We start from the raw sequence: 21,504 nt of genomic DNA on the forward strand, positions 1-21,504 counted from the left end.
TTGTGTATCCTGATCGCTAATTAGCCTGGGGATTTAACCAACGTGCGCTATCAAAGTGCTGTTTAGTGGTCCTAAAATAATTGAAGATGATCACTTTTGGCATTCTTCCAGGAACTTCAGAGCAGACTGCTAGCTCTTCAGTTAGTTTGGATCGTGCCAAGTTTTAGCACAGAAGCTCCAGGAAAAATAGGGAAATGGCTTACGGACCAGGAGTTACAGCAAATAGTCATGTCCAGCCTGTCCATGTGGCTGTGTGATGATTTCATATGCAGAGGTGCCTTGGTTTTCTGGGGGGGGGTTAGAGAGTTCAGAGACCCTGACAATTCTGAGCTTGATTTTGCTTTCATGTGCTTTGACTGTGAGCTGGCCAACAGCAGGTCAACCAGATATAGGGACGATGGGATTCTTTCAGCACAGGCACACGCTACAGCAGCCTAAAGCGTCAGGCTTCCAGCTCGCTGCAAACCCTTGCAGGGCTAGGTGGGTTCCCTGCCTGTGTGTGTTCTGGTTCTGTAAATTCAGAGCTTGACTTTGCTGCTTTTGTGTCACGCGGCATTCCCCCAGCTCGTATTTACATTTACTTGGGTGAACTTCTCACCTTTCCTGTGTTTCCCTTTCAGACTTCGCTACCAGCCTGCTGAGTCCCATTGCTAGCTTACCTGATGGCTGAGCGTGGCATAGTTATTGCTTCATGAGCCTTTACATTTACCATGTCAGGGCAAGGACTTCAGACGGTTTCAGCACCCAGAAGAGCTCATTGTTCTCAGTGGGAACTGCTGGGTGCTGAGCATATTTGAAAATCCAGCTGCTTCAGTCAGGTGCCTCAGTGGGAGCTGAGCGCTTTGGAAAATCTGGCCCCTAACCTCCTGTCTGATTTGGTATGGCATGAAGGCCTAATTTGCAGAAGTGCTGAGCATCCACAACTCCTGCTGGTGTCAGAGGGAGCTGAGTGCCCCCAGAAGATCAAACTCTGAGGCTACATCTACACTGCGATCACAGACCAGTGGCATGGAGTCTCAGAGCTCGGGTCAACTGACTTGGGCTCATAGGGCTTGGGCTACCCAGCTAAAAACAACCCTTTGGGCTCAGGCCAGAATCTGGGCTCAAACCCGATGAAGGGGGAGGGTCTCAGAGCCCAGGTTCCAGTCTGAGCCCAAATGTCTACAGTGCTATTTTTAGCACTGCCGGCAGCCCAAGCCCGGCTAGCCTGAGTCAATTCACCTGAGCTCTGAAACTCGGGTCTTTTATTGCAGCGTAGTTGTATTCTGAGTCTCTCATTGTTATACTTGGCTAAGCATGTTACCAAGAGCTCAGTTTACCCATCACACACTTATCCTCTTTTTCACACACGAGCTGTTTGAAATAATCTGTTTTTCTGCACTAAGCTGAGGGCTATCGGACCATAAGCAGTAAATCCACGTTAGGTTTCTCAAGATGGTTGGATTTAATCCAGGAGCCGTTTTAAGGAATACAGAGTATGTAAAATGGCTGTGTTTAGCTGGAGGCTGATCCAGAGTCTGTAGACAGTAGTGAAAGGACTCCCAGTGACTTCTGCGAGCTTTTGTTCTTTTGTTAGTTTTTCAATCCAGCTCAGGTACACTTTATTTTATTTTAGGCAATGGTACTTAGCATTAATGCACAATGATTTCTCTAAAAATATGAGTGAATCTCTCTTTAAAATATTAGTTTTCAAATTTACAACTTGGACATAAAACAGCTAGATGATTGTTTTATTAAAATGGGATCGAACTCCTTCTCTCTTACTACTGTTTGCTGGTTTCCTTCACAGCCTATGAATATTATCCCAGATATATTAAAAAAAAAAAAGACCTGCTAAGTATAAGATCTGAGTTACAGATTCCATTCCTATTTTGCCTCGTGTGTCATGGAAATACACCCCCCCATTCCTTTTTTAAAATATGTTGTTCAGTAAATACAATGACATTAATGACGACTTGACTGCCCCTTTTATCTCCTAAACCTCATCTCACATACTGCTGCTCCTCCTAGATCAGCTAACTTCAAGAATTTCACCTTTATCCAGCTGAATGAAGAATTTTCGAGAGGGAAAGGATTAGACATAGGTGCTCGCATTTGGAAAGGAAACAACGTCGTTCTCTTTTTTTGTGATGTAGATATCTACTTCACTGCTGAATTCCTGAACACCTGTAGATTGAACACACAGCCAGGTATGGCTACCCAGGGCATTTACTCCTTTAAACAGACTTCTCTTTATTGTGCAATAACCTTCACTAACGTGTTCCCTCTTTCAGGTGGGTAAGGCATTCTTAACATTCAGCTCAACTAAGGCTTGTTTGAGGGCTGGTCTACACTGGGGGGGGCGTGTCGCTGTAAGATACACAACTTCAGCTATGGGAATAGCGTAGCTGAAGTCGACATATCTTATTTTGACTTATCTCCCGTCCTCACGGCACGGGATCAACGGCCGCGGCTCCCCTGTCAACTCTGTTTCCGCCTCTCACCCTAGTGTTCTGGAGTCGACGGGAGCACGTTCAGGGATCAATTTATCGCGTCTAGACGAGATGCGCTATATCAATCCCCAATAGTCAATCGCTACCCGCCAATACGGTGGGTAGTGTGGACGTACCCTAAGAGTAAAGACCTATATTGCTGATTGTCACATTTTAGATAGAGTGAAAAGAAAAACAAATTGTCGGCTTCCACTATGATTGAATTCCTTGCCTTTGTCACCTTGTTTTCTGGGGCCCATCTGGGTCATTTTGTCAAACTACATCCACATGTTCACATTCTCCATCCAAACGACAACACTCTGAGACTGTGGGCCTTATCTAAAACCAAGGGAAGGCAATGGAAGTCTTTCTATAGATTTGAATGGCATTTGGATCAAGCCCTAAGTCTGTTTCCAGTTTCACAGAGAAGCACAAGTTTAATCTAGTTTTAGAGCATCAAACAACTTTATCGGTAATAACTTTCTTTTTTAATCCATTGTGATTTCTAGGGAAGAAAGTATTTTACCCAGTTCTTTTCAGCCAGTATAACCCAGGTATAATATACGGGCACCATGGTTCCATCCCGCCCTTAGAACAGCAGCTGGTAAGTAACTGGCTCTAAAAATGCATGCTTTGAACCATACATAAAACTTCCCTTCAGGAAGACATCTGTGCTTGCGAATAGAATTTCACCATCTCGAGTCCATTGAGATGCGGTGTGCAGAATACGTAACTTATTGTGTGCGGCGCGTTCTGTAGTAATGTTTCATACTCTAGCAGTTTAGCGAACAGCTTTATCTTAAAGCATATTTGATATTTACATTTGTAAATTAAGAATTTAAATGCAGGCTGTTTGTCTGCCAGAAGCAACATTATGTTGACCAGATCCCACTTCAGGGAGAGTACAGCTCTTGGGCTAATGAACCCCGTCCTTTTCTTAGCTTCCTCGTCTGTCTAAGGTAACAAGACTGTTGCCCTACCTTGTGTTTTGTGAGGCCAAATGATGTCCATAAAGAGTTTGGAGCTCATTGGACTGATGGCACAGGGAAGGTAATTAATCATTTGAACAGACTCCCACAGGCGGTAGTGTGGATTCTCCATCACTTGAGGTTTAAGTTGAAGTTAGATGTCTTTCTAAAAGCTAGGCTCTAGCTCAGGGGTCAGCAACCTGCAGCATACGTGCCAAAGGCAGCACGGGGGCTGATTTTTAGTGGCACACCACTACCAGCTGGGATCCCGGCCGCCGGCCCTGCTCAGCCCACTGCCGGCCTGGATTACAGAAACCCAGACCAGCAGTGAGATGAGCCACTCAGCCCACTGCTGGTCTGGGGTTCTGGCCACCACCCGTGGTGCCGGGCTGGCATGTGAAACCTTTTATCGGCACGCGAAACCTAAATTAATGAAGACTTGGCACACCACTTCCCACAGGTTGCCGGCCCCTGATCTAGCTTAACCCCAAGGTGTTCGACTCAGTGCAACAATGGCTGGGTGCTATGCAGGAGGTCAGACTAGATATGATCCTTATGGTCCCTTTTTGCCTTAAAATGTATGGGCCAGAATGTTCACAGGTGTAAATCATTGTAACCCCATTGACTTCAATCCGGCCCCATGCATGAATAAGGACAAAGAGTTGCTATTTTAAAATGCTGTAATGAGGCATGCAGTGTGAGTTAAGGCCAGGCATCTCTGGCGGGCCAGAGGGAAGGTGGGGGGGAGTGATAGCTCAGTGGTTTGAGCATTGGCCTGCTAAACCCAGGCTTGTGAATTCAGTCCCTGAGGCGGGGCATTTAGGGATCTAGGGTAATAAAAATAGTTGGTGATTGATCCTGCTTTGAGCAAGGGGTTAGACTAGATGACTTCATGAGGTCCCTTTCAACCCTAATAAAAAAAAAAACAGTTGGGGAGGAGTCAGAGTGAATCCCCTCTCCAGAGAAGTTACTTTACTCGGGACAGAAATGTTGCTTTGCAGCACTGTTCTGGAAGCAGGCGGCAGAGGTCCAGCTCCTTCATGCTCTTGCTCTGTCATGTCCTGATGTTATAGGAGGTGCTTGAGAATTTGCTCCATTTGCACACACAGTCACTGCACTCCTGCTTCTCCCTAAAGAGCCTGCTCATCCAACTGGATCTCCACCCTTGGGCCCGCACACATGCCCCGGCTAAGGTGACCCTTGGAACTCATAAACCCAGAGCTGTAGAATCCAGGAATTAAGAAGCCTTGTGGCTTCAGCTAGGTTCCCCTCTGCTCAGGTCCTTTCTGACCACAGCCGGTAAAGAGGCCTCCAGGGCTTGCCAGAGCTCATCCCACCTCTGTGTCAGGGTTCAGTATACCCCCCCACAAGGGCCCAACAAGAGCTATAAGGTGATTTTGAAAAGGGCCAAAAGGCCAGATCTGCGAAGGCATGTAGGCATTGCTGCACTCAGCGTTGCAATGGCTAACAAATTTAGATGCCTCATTCTCATTTTCAAAAGTGATTTAGGCACTCACAAGCCTAAATCCCATCAATTGTCAATGAGATGTTGGCTCTTAGGTGCCTAAATCCTATTTGGAAAATGTGTTATGCTCCTAAATACATTAGGCACTGCACTGCAGCAATACCTTTACAAATCTGGGCTAAGTAACCGAGGCGCACACGTCTCATTGACTTTGCCTGTTGAAAATGCCATCCCAGGTGTTTTAAAATCCTTTCCTGCTGTTACCAGACTTACCCTGTCTGAAACATTGTACAGTGGCTGGCCATATCCATCTCAGATAGAAGCAGGAGACACTCCTATCAGATGAGGGGGAGAAAATACAAAATAGGGCTTGTTTACAAAGCAGACGATTTGTATGGTGAACAGGAAAAAGCTTTTTCCTCATTTACAGTGGGATCTGTGAACAGACAACAGATTCGCGAAACTATTCCGTGTGAAATATCCTCTGTGTTATTAAAATGAGAGCTTGGAAAATCCATTGAACTGTTTATTCCAAACAAAACCTTTCCTGAGACCACCACTGAATTCACACTAGCGCTTATCTTTCTGCTGCAGCCTGGCCAGAGAACCCCAAGCTTGTCAACACTTTCTATAGGGAAGGAAACAAAAATGTCATTATAAAACGAAAGTTACACCCCACCGTTCACTTTGTCAGGACTGCACAAATATTTATAGCTAACATCAGAATTGTGCGATGTGATGCCTTCCTCAGAGAAGCATCATGCTATAAAGAAGAGATATTGCCAATATCATTTTTATGTAGTTAATCATATCTTCATTCCAGATTTCTTCCTGGGCAAATGGCCAGATCAGTGCCATTAAAACAAGAACCCTGTTGGCCGCCTACCGTGCTGCTTGCGCAGCTGAGGAAGTAGCCCTCACAAAGCTTTGAAAGAAATTGATTTGTGCTGTAGCGGCTAGTTCTAATGGGAAATTATAGTGCTAATGCATACAAAGAACTTGCTGTAAAGTCACTGCTATGGCGATTTCCTGTTCCAATGCAGGCTTGTAACAGGTGGCTTCTTAATGAGTTTGCAGTTTATGGCTATTATAGGGGAAGAAGTGAGACCAGAGATGGATGCAGTAGTGGCAGAAAAGCAAAAGGAGCAGGACTGAAATAAGACTAGGCTAGTACTGAAAATGGAGACATGAAAAGAACCAGAAGGGTGGTCAGTGGGCTACAGGGGGGCTTGCCATCAGGGGTGAATTCCCAGCTCTGACACAGACATATGTAACCTTGGGCAAGGCACTTAGGCCAAGATTTCCAAAAATAGGAGCCTAATGCCAAGACCCAACACCCATATTTAGGGGGCCAAGTAGGTGGCCTGATTTTTCAGTAGTACTGAGCACCTGGCAGCTCTGCTTGAAGTCAGTGGGCGCTGCTGGATGCTCAGCACTTGAGAAAATCAGGCAACTTACTTAGACACCCAATACAAACTTAGGCCCAAAACTTCAGATCCCTGTTTTTGGAGATCTTGGTCTTCACCTCGCTGTGCCTCAGTTTGTCATCTGTAAAGTCAGGACAATGGCACCTCCGTTGTCTGTCTCATCAATGTAGATGGTTAGCTCCTTGGGGACTGTGTTTTACTACATGTCAGTGCAGCGCCTAGCACCATAACACCCTGAACTTGGTTAGCTCCTTTGGTCCCTGCTGTTTTTCAAATAATATTTCACTCTCACAGGCTCTCCTAATTTTTTATGTCAATTTGTAGGAGGTCTTAAGTCATTTTGTTCCACCAGCCAAATTGCGTCTGTAAACAGTGTCACATTAGTACTGAGTCATTTTAGAAGAACCCTGAAGTCATTTTGCTAGTACAGCATTTTTGTAAACTGTAATCAAAAGGTGCCACCCACCTGTCCCATGCATGAGACTGGCTCACTTCATGATGTATGAATACATCCCCAAGAAAGATTCAGATCTTGTGGAAAATAAGCTGTCATTTAGAACAACAAGCTTCCTGGTTATGAAAATAATCTTCAGAAGGTGACTGTTGTGATACAGTGTTTTCCTGAGTCTGCAGCCAGCCAGCCTGCAGCTAATTTTAGCAGAAACTTTCAGCTGAAGTCTGCCACTATTGAAGTCAGTTAGAGCTGGGTCAGGCCCTTATCCACTGATAGGGTATAATGCAGTATGGGACAGAAGAAAGTGGGGTGGCTGTCCCCATTCCCAGCCACCCTGTAGGAGTGTCCCTCTTTTGCTCAGGTTACAAATTCTGCTGCTCTGATATAAATGTTCCTTTTTTCCCCCAGGTTATAAAAAAGGAAACTGGATTCTGGAGAGACTTTGGCTTTGGAATGACATGTCAGTACAGGTCTGATTTTATCAACATAGGTAAGAACATGCATTTAACTAAACCTGCTTCAGAGATGCTGCCTCAGATCCTCTTCCCCAGCGCAGCCCCTTTGTGCAGGGCTGGCCGACAACATTTTGGCACCTGAGGCGGGGAGCTCAAATGACGCTTGGGCCAAAACTTTGAAAGGTCTCAATTCTGCCTTCTTCCTGTTCTACTCCTCTCATGGTGCTGCTTTGCTACCTACCCCAATAAAGGAGAAGTAACACCTTAAAATGCCTTGTTCAAAAATTGAAAGTAACACTTACATTTGCTGTTCAGGCGTTTGAAAGTTAACTTTTCTTGTCTGCATAGTAAACACTGGCATTTTTATCTGTTTGAATAATCAAAGTGGTGCTTTCTGTGTCTTCTTGGTTGCAAAGATTTGAACTGCTTCCTGCTGAAGGTCCACAGTCTGGGCCAGCTCATGCTCTATTGAGATGGTTGCAAGGCTGACCAGCCTCTCCTGTGTCATTGTGGAGTGTAGATGTGTTTGTATTAACTTCAGTTTGGAGAAGCTGCGTCCACTGGCAACTGTTATATGAAGTGTTAGAAGTATGCGCAGAGCAACAAAAGCATTTGGAAATAGGGTGGTCATCTTATTTGTGCACATATATTCCAGAACAGCCTTTGGAATTGATCCTCCTGAAATGTATCTTGAAAGGGCTTTCAGTTCATCACCTAAATCACTCGCATCAATATCGCACATGTCATCATGTGTCAACACTGTCTCTAGTGCCCTGCATTGCTGGTGTAGGACTTCTTCAGGTAGAGTGAGGAGTTTTGGTTTATCATACAACATCCCAAATACACTGCTGTGTTGCTTGAGCTGCATGAAACGTTCTTCAACTGACTGTATTGCACAATCTAGCACCTGGTTAAAGAATTCAACCTTGAATTGTTGTTTGGGGTCTTTTATGGGATTATCCCATGCCTCGTCATCAAAATGTCATCTTCTTTGGTGACTCTTGTATTCTTGAATGGGTGGGAAAATAGCTTCGGTGTGAAGTTCTTGTGCCAACTTCTATGCACTCTTCAGAATGTTTTGAAATCCCTCAACTGACCAATAAGACTGTAGGTATGACTTTGCTTTGTCCAGTTATCATAGAATATCAGGGTTGGAAGGGAACCCAGGGAGTCATCTAGTCCAACCCCCTGCTCAAAGCAGGACCAATCCCCAGACAGATTTTTGCCCCCTCAAGGATTGAGCTCACAACCTTGGGTTTAGCAGGTCAATGCTCAAACCACTGAGCTATCCCTCCACCCAAAAATCAAGGAGGGTACTTAAGAGCTGCCTCTTGAAGTTCTTGGGGGATTCCACAGGGGGAAATGATCCCCCCTATGCCTGCTCAGGGACTTGAACCCTGGACCCTCAAAAAACAATTGAGTCCAGCCCCCTGCCTTCACTAGCATTAGTTGATATATCTGGAGCAATAGAACAAGGTCAACACCTTGGAGTCTCTTGCTTACAACATTTATTTCAAACAGTATGTCATGCCACAACACTAAGCCACACAGAAATTTGAAGTTCTTCTTCGAGTGCTTGCTCATATCCATTCCAGTTAGGTGTGCGTGCGCCGCATGCACGTTCGTCGGAAGATTTTTACCCTAGCAACACTCGGTGGGCAGGCAGGGCGCCCCCTGGAGTGGCACCGCTATGGTGCCCGATATATACCCCTGCCAGCCCATCCATTCCTCAGTTCCTTCTTACTACCCGTGTCGGTCGCTGGAACAGTGGAGCGCGGCTTAGCTGATCTCCACCTCCCTAGCTATTCGCTCGTTTATATAGTTACTGTGTATATAGTTGGATTTCTATAGTTAGTTCTGTTTTAGTAGTTCTTGTAATAGTTATTGTATATAGTTAAAGAGGATCGGGGGTTAGCTCCTTCTCCTCACCCGGTACCAGGGCCCATGCCCGGTTCACCGGGCTTCAAGCTGTGCGCGGCCTGTCATAGGTCGATGCCCACAGGAGACCCTCACGACTCCTGTTTAAAGTGCTTGGGCAAATCCCACCTTGTGGACAAGTGCTGAATTTTTAAGGCTTTCAAGCCCCAGACAAAAAAGGAACGGGACATTCGCCTGAAGCAACTTTTGATGGAGGCTGCTCTAACTCTTTCATCTTCGGCACCAACTGCGGCACCGGGGACAAGTGCCCCCTCCGCACCGGAGCGCACAACTACAGTGAAGGCTCCTCGACACCAGCCTTCACCGGCCCAAGCTCCTGCCCGGCACCACTCTCTCTCCCCAAGGAGCAAGAGGCATAAGACTCCTGCGGCCCCTGTATCTACGCCGCGGTCAGAGCGTACAACTAAGTCGGACCGCCTGGCACCGCCAACTGCCGCGGCACCAAAGACTTCTGCACCGTTGATTCCGGTCTCACAAGAGCCATCGAATCCAGTGCCTATCAACTCCCCGGCACATGCCGTGGTCGAGCTTGTCGTGCCCTCCACGCCGGAGACCTTCTCCACAGCACGGGAGCTGATTGCCTTGACGGAGCCCGAGCTGCCTCAACCCCCGGCACCGCCGGTGCGGGTTGTTCAGTCATTGGGTAAGCCCACCATGATGAGGCCATCTTCACCCGGTATCATCGAACGCCGCCTGTCACGATCCAGGTCCCACAGGCACTCTCGGTCCCATCATCAATCCCGATCCCGACACTGCTCACAGTCCCAGTACTGCTCTCCATCTCGGTACTGGTCATACTCGCGGCACCGCTTGAGATCCCGGTCGCCGTCCCGGTACTCTCAGCACTGGTCCAGGTCCCGGCACCGCCGCACCTCTTATAGCCAATCTCCACACGGAGATTCAAGGCACTGGTCGACCTCCCAGCACCGTGCTGATCGCAGGTTCCGGTCCCACTTTTGGCACCAATATGACTCCCAGTACCGTTTTCCGATACCGCGTAGAGAATGATCGAATGGACACAGAGGCCCGGTCCAATCGGCCTCAGCTCCTCCGTGGCCTTCTCGTCATCCATCCGTCTCATCCCATGCGGACAGTGCTTCCTATGGGGATTCGGATACGCATACCCATGGCCCGGACCACGGACCTTATCACCAAGCCCAAGGGGTACCGACTGGCCCATCACGCTCCGGTCACTCAGAACACTGCGTGCCAGAGGCCACTGTGAGCAGACCATCCCCAGCTGGTACAGAGGAAACCCGTACCCACGCACCGGAACCGCACGAACTTACGGCTCCGGAGGTCCCCCAGGATCAGGAGTCAATACAGGACCCACTCGTCCCTGGGCTGTCATCCTCCTCTTCTCCGGATGAGGCAGTAGCGGGGACGTCATCATCGGGCCCACCTCCGACTGACCTCAGGTCACACCAGGACTTCTGCAGCTTGTTGCCCAAAATATCAACTTACTGGTACAGGAAGTTCCAGAGGTGGAGGACCCGGTGATAAGTATATTGTCGGTGGAGACACCAACTAGAGTGGATCTCCCCTTCATCCGTTCGATCCAGGCTAGAGCAGACACCATCTGGCAATCCCCAGCATCCATCCATCCCACAGCCAGAGGGGTCGAACGGAAGTACATGGTGCCTTCCAAAGAGTATGAGTACCTATATGTGCACCCGCCTCCCTGTTCATTGGTTGTACATCCGTCAATGAACAGGAGCGCCACGGCCAACAAGCCCCTGCACCTAAATCAAGGGAGGCCAGGCGAATGGATTTGTTGGGACGAAAAATCTATTCCGCGGGAGGCCACCAACTCAGAGTAGCAAACCAGCAAGCTCTCCTGAGCAGGTACAACTACAACACCTGGGAGGCCGTAGGGAAGTTTGCAGAGCTAGTCCCGCAGGACTCCCACCAGGAATTTACAGCACTCCTGGAGGAGTGGAAGAGAGTAGCGCAGACCTCCCTGCAGGCCTTGCTGGATGCCGCCGATTCAGCGGGTAGAACGGTCGCCTCTGGAATAACCATGCGACGTATATCATGGCTGCAAGTGTCAGGCCTGCCACCTGAACTTCAACATACCGTACAAGACTTGCCATTTGATGGACAGGGCTTGTTCTCACAAAAGACGGACCCCAGGCTGCAGAGTCTAAAGGACAACTGCGTAATTATGCATTCGCTGGGAATGCATATGCCACAGACTCAAAGGCGGTCATTCCGCTCCCAACCTCAGCGCCCTTACCCCCCGCCTAGGCCAAGGCAAGACTTTGCCAGAAGATGAGGTCATACCAACCGCAGACGTCAGTCTGGACCTCAAGGGGGTAACAATTCCGGTCCCACCAAACCAACAGTGGGACTCAAATCAAACTTTTGAGGGTGCGCCCGAGAGCAGTGTACCAATTGCCTCCCAGGATCCCTTTCAGTTCTACAACCGCCTTTCCCCGTTCCTCCCTGCGTGGTCCCAAGTAACTTCAGATCGTTGGGTCCTACGCATGGTGGAGCTTGGATACCATCTTCAGTTTATTTCACCCCCTCCCTCCTAACCCCCCTCCTCGTCCCTCTTGAGAGACCTCTCTCACGAGCAACTCCTCCTGCAGGAGGTTCGGAGCCTCCTTACAATCAGAGCTATAGAGGAGGTACCGGAAGAATTAAGGGGCAAGGGGTTTTATTCCCGATATTTCCTAATCCCCAAGGCGGAAGGGGGCCTCTGGCCTATCCTAGACCTGCGAGGACTGAACAAATTCATGAAAAAGTTCAAGTTCCGCATGGTATCCCTGGGAACCATCATCCCTTCCCTGGATCCCGGAGATTGGTACGCCGCTCTCGACATAAAGGACGCATATTTCCACATTGCAATTTACCCCCCGCACAGACGGTATCTACGCTTTGTGGTGAATCATCAACATTATCAGTTTACCGTCCTTCCCTTTGGCCTCTCCTCGGCCCCTCGGGTATTCACGAAGTGTATGGCGGTCATCGCAGCTTCCCTACGTCGTCGTCGAATACATGTCTTTCCTTACCTCGACGACTGGCTTATTCGAGGGGCCTCCGAGGCACAAGTCATCAGTCATGTGACCATCATCAAGGACCTATTCATGCGTCTAGGCCTGATAATCAATTTAGAAAAGTCCACTCTGGTGCCTACGCAGAGGATAGAGTTTATCGGGGCCATGCTGGACTCCAACCTTGCAACGGCCAGTTTTCCCCCACATCTTTTTCAGGCTATAGTATCCCTTGTACAAAGACTTCAGAGCTTCCCAACAACCTCTGCCCGCACTTGCCTTGGCCTGCTCGGTCACATGGCTGCATGCACATTCGTCACAAAGCACGCCAGACTGCGATTGTGTCCTCTCCAAACTTGGCTCGCCTCAGCCTATCGTCCAGGCAGAGATGCCATAGACATTATACTCACAATTCCGCCGAGCATTCCAGGCTCCCTCGACTGGTGGTGAACGTCATCCCTGGTGTGTGCAGGTCTGCCGTTTCATCCACCGCAGCCCTCCACATCCCGAACAACGGACGCGTCATCTCTGGGCTGGGGTGCTCACCTAGGGCACCTTCGCACTCAAGGCCTTTGGTCATCCCAGGAGTTGACGTTACACATCAATGTCCGAGAATTGAGAGCGGTCCGGCTGGCGTGCCGAGCGTTCCAACACCATCTACAGGGCCGTTGTGTTGCAGTGTTCACGGACAACACAACGGCCATGTATTACATAAACAAACAGGGAGGGACACGGTCCTCCCCCCTTTGTCAGGAGGTGATTCAACTGTGGGACTTCTGCATAGCCCACTCAATAGACCTGGTAGCCTCTTTTCTCCCAGGAGTCTGGAACACTCTCGCAGATCAACTGAGCAGATCCTTCCTGTCGCACGAGTGGTCCATCCATCCAGACATTCTCCATTCTGTTTTCTGGAGATGGGGCTTTCCCCACATAGACTTTTTTGCCTCCAGAGTAAACAGGAAATGCCAGGTGTTCTGCTCCCTGCAAGGTTGCTCCCCGGGCTCCCTCTTGGACGCATTCCTAATTCCGTGGAAAGGTCATCTATTTTATGCCTTCCCACCATTTCCTCTCCTCCACCGAGTTCTACTCAAGCTCCACAGGGACAGAGCCCGCCTAATACTGATCGCTCCAGCATGGCCGAGACAGCATTGGTACACTCTGCTGCTCGACCTTTCTCTGACAGACCGGATTCCCCTGCCTCTCTGCCCAGACCTCATAACACAGGACTTCGGCAGGCTTCACCACCCAGGCCTGCAGTCCCTTCATCTGACAGCATGGCTGCTGTCTGGTTGAGCCAATCGGAGTTGCGTTGTTCCACCTCAGTGCAACAGGTGCTGCTGGGAAGCAGAAAGCCTTCCACGCGAACGACATATCTCGCTAAATGGAAGCGCTTCTCTCACTGGTGCGCCCAGCATGACCTTACCCCACAGGGTGTATCGATCCCCATTATCTTGGACTATTTATGGTCCCTCAAAGAGCAGGGCCTGGCGATCTCTTCTATCAGCGTGCATCTTGCAGCTATTTCCACCTTCCATCCTGGGGAAACCAGCAGTTCCATTTTTTCTCACTCCATAGTTTCCAGATTCCTCAAAGGCTTGGAGCGACTCTACCCTCAGGTCAAACGCCGAACCCCTACCCGGGATCTAAACCTCGTATTAGCTAGGCTCATGGGTCCCCCCTTTGAGCCTCTGGCCACATGCTCGCTGCTGTACCTGTCCTGGAAGACAGCCTTCCTCGTCGCTATCACCTCGGCTAGGCGAGTCTTGGAACTTCGAGCTTTGACTGTGGATCCCCCGTATACGGTATTCCACAAGGACAAGGTACAGCTGCGACCGCACCCGGCATTCGTCCCTAAGGTGGTCTCTGCCTTCCACGTTAATCAGGACATCTTTCTACCAGTCTTTCTTCCGAAGCTGCATTCATCACGGCGGGAACAACAGCTGCATACTCTGGATGTCCGCAGGGCTCTCGCCTTTTATATCGAGAGGACCAAACCCTTCCAACGTTCGCCTCAGCTATTTGTAGCGGTGGCAGAGCGCATGAAGGGCATGCCAATCTCTTCCCAACGAATTTCATCTTGGGTGACATCCTGTATTCGGGCATGCTGTGACTTGGCTCACGTTCCAACCGGCCATCTCACCGCCCATTCTACTCGGGCTCAAGCTTCATCTGCCACATACCTGGCCCATGTTCCCATCCAGGAAATATGCTGCACGGCTACCTGGTCTTCCATCCACACCTTTGCATCGCACTACGCATTGGTCCAGCAGTCCAGAGACAATGCCGCCTTTGGCTCAGTGGTCTTACATTCCACAACGTCTCGCTCCGACCCCACCGCCTAGATAAGGCTTGGGAATCACCTAACTGGAATGGATATGAGCAAGCACTCGAAGAAGAAAAGATGGTTACTCACCTTTGTAACTGTTGTTCTTCGAGATGTGTTGCTCATATCCATTCCAAACCTACCCTTCTTCCCCACTGTCGGAGTAGCCGGCAAGAAGGAACTGAGGGATGGATGGGCCAGCAGGGGTATGTATCAGGCGCCATAGTGGCGCCACTCCAGGGGGCACCCTGCCGGCCCACCGAGTGTTGCTAGGATAAAAATCTTCCGACAAAAGTGCACGCGGCGCGTGCACACCTAACTGGAATGGATATGAGCAACACATCTTGAAGAACAACAGTTACAAAGGTGAGTAACCATCTTTTATGTATGTTTCTGGTGATTCCATTTCCCTCTGCCACTGTTCTCCCACAAACAGTCCCTGTCATAGTATTATCCTGTTTGGTGTTTGATAGGCTTTATCACCTCCATGTGACTTTCCCATTGTGTGGCACTCAGTGGTTTCAGGGTCAGAGAGGATGTTCCCAGGTGTTGCTTCAAAATTTGCCATCGATGAGTTGATGCAGAGAAAAATACATAGATGCTTTGAATTACATTAAAAAATTCAGCAGCCTCACTAGAAGCTGATGCTGCATCAATGACCACCAAGTTCAATGAATGAGAACTACATGGAACAGAAAAAGCTTGAGGGTTTAACTCTCGGATCCGTGTCTGCACTCCTCTGTTCTTTCCTTTCGTGTTGGCAACATTATCATAGCCCTGACCTCTCACGTCAGCTATCGCAATTCCCGTATCCTCCAGCTTTTTAAGAAGTATATTTGTCATACCAGCTCCTGTAGTATCATCAAGGTTAATAAATTCTAGAAAATGCTCTCTGACAGTCACCATTGCAGGGACATTTTAACTAGGTTCTGTTGTTGTTACAAAATGCACCATTAAAGTCATTTGTTCCGTATGGCTGATGTCAGGTGTGCAGTCCAGAAAAGCAGAGTAATATCTTGCTGACTTCAGATCTGCCATAATCTTCTGTTTGACTTTTGTTGCCAGTAACTGTATGATCTCATTTTGAATTGTTTTTCCAAGGTAGTGGTGTGTGCACATTTCTTGGGTGGTGACTCTTCTTAGATGCTCCTGGAGTACAGCATCAAACTCGGCCATCAGCTCCACAATTTTAAGAAAGTTTCCATTGTTTGGCACGTAAAGCTGATCTGAAGTGCCACGTAGCAAGCATTCTCACAATGGCAATGAGCCTTTTCAGAACATTTTGCCAGCAAAGAGACTCTGGTGGAATTTTCTTTTGATGCTGATCATCTATAGTAGCCTTTAACCTTAGTCGCATCTCAAGCTCTTTCCACCTATGGAATCATAGAATCAGGGTTGGAAGGGATCTCAGGAGGTCATCTAGTCCAACCCCCTGCTCAAAGCAGGACCAATTCCCAGCTAAATCACTGAAATGCTCTCTGGTGATTTGCTGCCTTCTCAAGGCATGCCAGATTTCTAGCCAGATTTTTCCAATCCTTTGTTCCTGTAGAACCCAATATGGCTGGAACATTAGAGTGGAAGAGTTTGCAACAAAAACAGTATGCAGCATTCTGGGTTTTTGAGTACATAAGCCATGGCCTCTCCACTTTGTCACCATTCGGGATTTCACGCCCGTAATGTGTTGGATGGAAACTTCTATTTTCACTGTCTTTGGGGAACATGAAGTTTTTCACTTGCTGTGGCCCGTGCAGTACAAGGAAGTCCCTCAGGCTACTACTCAAGTGAGTCCACAGTCCTGGATCATCTAGACTTAAGGAACTAAACTCAGCAGCAGCTGTTTCTTGCACCTCCACCACACTCTTCTCTGATCTACACTTTTCTTCAGGAATGTGCATGGTTCCATCCATTTGAGATGGAGAGATGGATGCTGCAGTAGCTGCCAGGTCACCTGCACTCTGACTAACTGGAAGATCAGGCATCTCCTCACCACTCACATCCTCACTGGGGCCGGAAAGCTCAGCGTGAACATTTGTGTCTATGTATCTCAGGAGAGCTCCTTCCTGCTTAGATAGAAAAGCTTCCTTTGCTTTCTTTCTTTTTCTGAATGCTGCCCCAGAGGGGCGTTTTCTTCTTTCACTCATAACTGCTGTTCTGTGCCAGCTATAGTGGCTCTCAACACTTAACTGAAGGGGACAGATAAGCAGGCTGGTAGCAGGGCCTGAGCGAGGGAAGGTATCAGCGTCTTAAGGGCCTAACTTCAGCTGACTGCCTACTACTTCAGCTGACTGCCTGTTCGCCTCAGGTGGGTTCAGGGAAGCAGCAGGAAACAGGAAGCTCCCTGAGAAGTTGGTGTGAATCAGTCCAGGCTCCTGGGGGTGCTAGAAAGGTACATAAGAGGCTGCTCCTCCTCTCTCTCCCTGCAGCTCCTGCTGTTTTCTGTTATTCCCTCTCACCTTTTCTCCTGCCTGCCTGTTATCTCTCTTGTGCCCTCCTTCCTCCAGCACAGCACTCCACCATCTCTGTGCATCTAGAGCAGAGAGAATACATATGCACCAGCAGCAGACACAATTTTCTACACTCTGGGTCCTACCGGCGCCCCCTCACAGTCTGGAACCTGAGGCGCCCGCCTCAATTCACCTCATGGTAAGGCCAGCCCTGCCTTTGCACCACTCCCCTGTGAAGGGGGCGTGGCCTACCACTACTGTACTATGGCTATTCCTACCTGCCATACGGGGCCCTGGGGGCTGTATCCAGCTGGCACACTTTAGAGCAGCCCCAAAGCTATTCTAAACTACTCCCGGACCCTTTGGGCTCCCCAGCCAACCATTAGTTGTGCCCAGTCTCTATTGGGCACAGCTGAGAATCTAGTTCATTTACACTATTCAGGGCTAATTCCGACTGGGTATCAGAAATGTATTATGATGAAACAGCTGTTTCCAATATAGTCCTTCTAAAATTCTCTATTTAAAATGTCCCTTGGGCCTTTGCATTTGGAAGAGCTGAGGACAGAGTTGTTGATGGAGAAATCTCACTAGGTATGACAGAACTTCCCTCCTTGACATCTTCAAAGAGAGAGGGTGAAGAAACAGTGCCTGAGCTCACTTCTTTCTGCACTGTTTGCAGTCAGAGCGAGTGCCCAGTGCTTGGTTAACTGGGGCGTGGGGAGAGGAATGGGAGCTCCTGGAGAGCATGGTGAATAGTTTATGGTGAATAGTGGGACCCAGTGACTGTTCCTGGCCCTCGTGCACAGGAGTCCCCTCTCCATCAGATGGGCATTCAGCTGCAGCTGGCGGGAAGAGTAAAGGCGTAGTTGGTATTTATGCCTGTGAATGGCCCATGGGCCCTCTGCTCTCTGTAGGCATTCACAGCAGGTACCACGCAGCCTGTCAGATCATTATCTTTACCCTGCCAGCCACCAGCTGCACCACTGACAAATCCTGCACCATTGGCTGCAACAGCAAAACTCCCGTTGGTTTCATCCCCAGCGGCACAAACTCAGCAGCAACACCTCAAACCAGTAGCCCAGAGCTTTCCTTATAGACACCACCCAATTGCCGCCCTGCGACCAGTGCAGGTGCTGAGAGAGGAGCTGCATATGCTGCCCTGATGGCGACCCAACTCTGACTGTGCAAGGCCTATTTCAGAGCTCAGGGCTCTCCCAGTCCTTCCACCTCTCCTAGTCTCCCATCCCAATTCATAAACCAGAGTCAGAGTGTGCTCACCTATATACTCTCATCCTGCAACCAGTAGAGACAGGCCCAGAGATGTTAGGGGAGTCCAGAGAGCCCGAGTCAGCCACGTCAGTGTTGCACAGGACAGTAAGCCTGGCTCACACCAGCCTCAAGCTCTCAGTCAACACTCCCCCTCCCACCCCAGAGCTGCTGTGAGTCCAGAAGGGGCAGGGACAGGTACCTCCTTCCTGCCTCCCCCCCCCTCAACTTTTCCCATTTCATCTTTCTTCTCTCCCCCAACCCCCAAATCGAACGGGCTACCAAGTTCCCAACAGCTGCAGGAGGTGGGTGACATCAAGCCAGCGGGATGGCTGCTGCTTGGCTAGGGCTCTCCTGAAATACTTTATGGCCTTAGAGCCTCAGGAGCCACCAGAAACTCAAGTATCTGGAGATCTCCAAGCTCTGGTTGCTCTGACATTTCCTTCTGGTACCAAGAGCGCCTCTGCAAACTGCCAGAAGGGTGCAGAACTGCCCAGGGGCCTGGCTGTCAGAATATGGTGGAGAGGGGGAGCCCTCTGCTTGCCCCAGACGCAGCCCTTCCAGAATGACCGTCTGCAACCCAGTCAGCAAGGTCAGAGCCTGAGCCGCCACCCAGGAGCAGCCACGGAGGCAGAACTGGGAGATTTGGGGTTGATTCAGGCATTCCAATCTGCTGGCTGCTTTAGCAGCTGAGAGCAGGCAGCTAAAAAAAGTGCAGGAGACTGTGGAAGAGAAGAAATAACACTAGAGTCCCAGGCTGTTGAGTTTATGCCCAAATAGGAAGGAGTGTCGTCTGGCCAAAGCTCTAACATACCATTACACTAATAAGCAGCTTCCTTTCTGACAGCTAGCAGAACTAAATCACTCCCCTCCACCACAACCCCCCAGCTCTATCCCTCTCCTCCATACCAGCCCATACAAACAGACACACTTTGCAGGGTACCCTGAAGGTCAACACACCTTGGCTAGTTCAGCCCAGGTGGGGAAGCTTGTTCACCAGCCCTGCATGGAGGATGTTCTGCCCTTGACTCCAGCAGGAGCTTGTGAAAATGAGAAATGCAAGTCACAGGCAGTAATTTTTTCTTCTTGGCTTCCAGTGGCTGACTTGCTTTCTGGCTCTGCTTTGCTTTGCAGAGGTCAAGGCTTATAAAGGAAACGCAATTGCAACCTTAAGCTGAGCTCTCATTTAGGAAACGGAGCATGCATGTAAGAGCTGCTCGATGCAAACACAGAGTAGTTTGGTCTGTGGTGGCAGGTCAAGGGAAACAGACGTCTACAAATGTAGGAATTTTTGGCATTTCACGCTGTTTGCTGAAATTGGTCTAAATGTAAAGTGCACCAAAGCTGACAGCTACTGAGAAGAGCTGGGGTGTAATATGACAGCAGAACCCCTGTTTTACGAACTAACTGGGGACTGAGGCATTCATAAAGCTCAAAACATTCATAAAACTGAACAGCTCAAAATAACAGTAGGCGCAGAGCACAAATTGCTGTGTGGTGCATGACACTGCTTTCTTTTTGTCCTTTCAAACCACTGCCAAGTGAATTCCAAATGTACTGGAGGCATCAGAATGTGATAGGTTGTTCTTCACTGACCTCACTTTCATAATGTGATCTTTTTTCTTCTGGTCAGGAAAATGGTTCATGTAACTGCTCATTTGTAAGACTGGTGTTGGAGGGATGATTTTCCTGGGTGCAGTTTCCATGTAGAGCTCAATATTTCTAGCATTATGTCTAATTTTCTTTGCACTAGGTGGCTTTGATCTGGACATTAAAGGCTGGGGAGGAGAAGACGTTCATCTCTACCGCAAATACCTTCACAGCAACCTGATCGTGGTCAGGACGCCTGTCCGAGGCCTCTTCCATCTCTGGCATGAAAAGCGCTGCCTGGATGAGCTGACCCCGGAGCAGTACAAGATGTGCATGCAATCCAAAGCCATGAATGAGGCTTCTCACGGCCAGCTGGGGATGCTCGTCTTCAGGCATGAGATTGAGGCTCACCTACGCAAACAGAAAACCAGCAGCAAAAAGACGTGAAGCCAAAACCCAACTAGTTGGTTGTATTTTCAAAAAGACTATAGGTGCTTAAAGAGAGTGCGGGAGCGGGAGCAGAAAAGCTGGAGCTGGCAGGAAAAGGAAGACAAAAGGAAACGCTTGCACTCCCTTTTCTTGCCTTCCTTAGCAGAGCTTTTGAATATGCCGTTTAGCCTGCTGTCCTCCACTGGCTCATGCCACAAAATTGGAGACAAAGGCAGAGCGAGATGGAAGGCGGTAGAAACCAGTATCTTGTGTTTGATACTTGTGCGCCCTAACAAAGGGTTAGAAGGACTATATTGGAAACAGCTGTCCACAAGTGATGACAGCTGTCCTGATCCTGCAAAGACTTCTGGCCATCTTTAATATACTCCAGTGGGGTTGCTCATACACGTAAGTGTTGGCAGGACCGGGCCTCGCATGGCCTATGTATTCAAAAGTGAGGAGTGATTTTAGGGGTCCACTTTGACACACCTAAAAGGGGCCTGATCTGATTTTCAAAAAGCATAGAGTACCCACCTTTCAAAAAACACTCGTTACAGGTGGCTCAAATAATATCCACAATCAGTAGTCACATTTGAAAATCTGAGCCAGTCTTTAATAGTTAGACACATTCACATTGAGTTTCCTAGAGATAAGCGCCTAAGAAAAGGCTTTCCAGAATCTAGAAAGCTAAAGATCAAGTAAAATATGAAATTCCAAAATGCTGGAAAATGGTATTATACTCCACTCTGCACATCAAACCAAAAATGAAAAGCCAGAGCTTGGAGCGTTCTTTGGACTAGTCTGTTGTTCTAGGGAACTTTAAGTATGTGGGTTGGTTTGTTTTAAAGTGAACATTTTTTTGCTTGTGAGTTATGTGCCGATGTAAGTTTCCTACTTCAGGCCTTACTGAGAAATAGCACAACCTTCCTGTACGTTTTGAAAATGGTTTGCAGTTTAGATCATAGATCCATTTCTCTCACCAGTCAGGTGTCTATCCTGAAACTGGTTACCCGGTTGAAATGCACACCTTCTTTCTATTGGAGACAGAGCGAAGAGAATTCACTTATCTGAAGAGAACACAAATACTGAAATGAAGGAGAAACTTTTCTATTCCAATAGAAAAAGGAACATAATCTGCAATCCTGATTTAATGAGAGACTCTAAATAATGAATGTTGTACATAAGAGCAGCCATTCTGGGTCAGACCAAAGGCCCATCTAGCCCGGTATCCTGTCTACCAACTGTGGCTAATGCCAGGTGCCCCAGAGGGAGTGAATA

General features: G+C 48.7%; 1 protein-coding gene across 3 annotated transcripts in view; it reads left to right on the forward strand.

Annotated features, from left to right (window-relative positions):
- The window catches only part of CSGALNACT1 (chondroitin sulfate N-acetylgalactosaminyltransferase 1), a 95,258-nt gene extending 74,168 nt beyond the window's left edge, over positions 1 to 21,090 (forward strand). For all 3 annotated transcript variants that reach the window (XM_050945025.1, XM_050945026.1, XM_050945027.1), the window contains 4 exons: positions 2,011 to 2,189; positions 2,981 to 3,075; positions 7,194 to 7,275; positions 19,961 to 21,090. In XM_050945025.1, coding sequence (XP_050800982.1) covers positions 2,011 to 2,189; positions 2,981 to 3,075; positions 7,194 to 7,275; positions 19,961 to 20,244 — 640 coding nt within the window. In that variant the 3' untranslated portion in view covers positions 20,245 to 21,090. The remainder of the gene's footprint in view (positions 1 to 2,010; positions 2,190 to 2,980; positions 3,076 to 7,193; positions 7,276 to 19,960) is intronic.
- The last annotated feature ends 414 nt before the right edge of the window (positions 21,091 to 21,504 follow it).

The sequence above is a fragment of the Gopherus flavomarginatus genome, chromosome 3, assembly GCF_025201925.1.
Source record: "Gopherus flavomarginatus isolate rGopFla2 chromosome 3, rGopFla2.mat.asm, whole genome shotgun sequence".
Taxonomy (NCBI): Eukaryota; Metazoa; Chordata; order Testudines; family Testudinidae; genus Gopherus; species Gopherus flavomarginatus.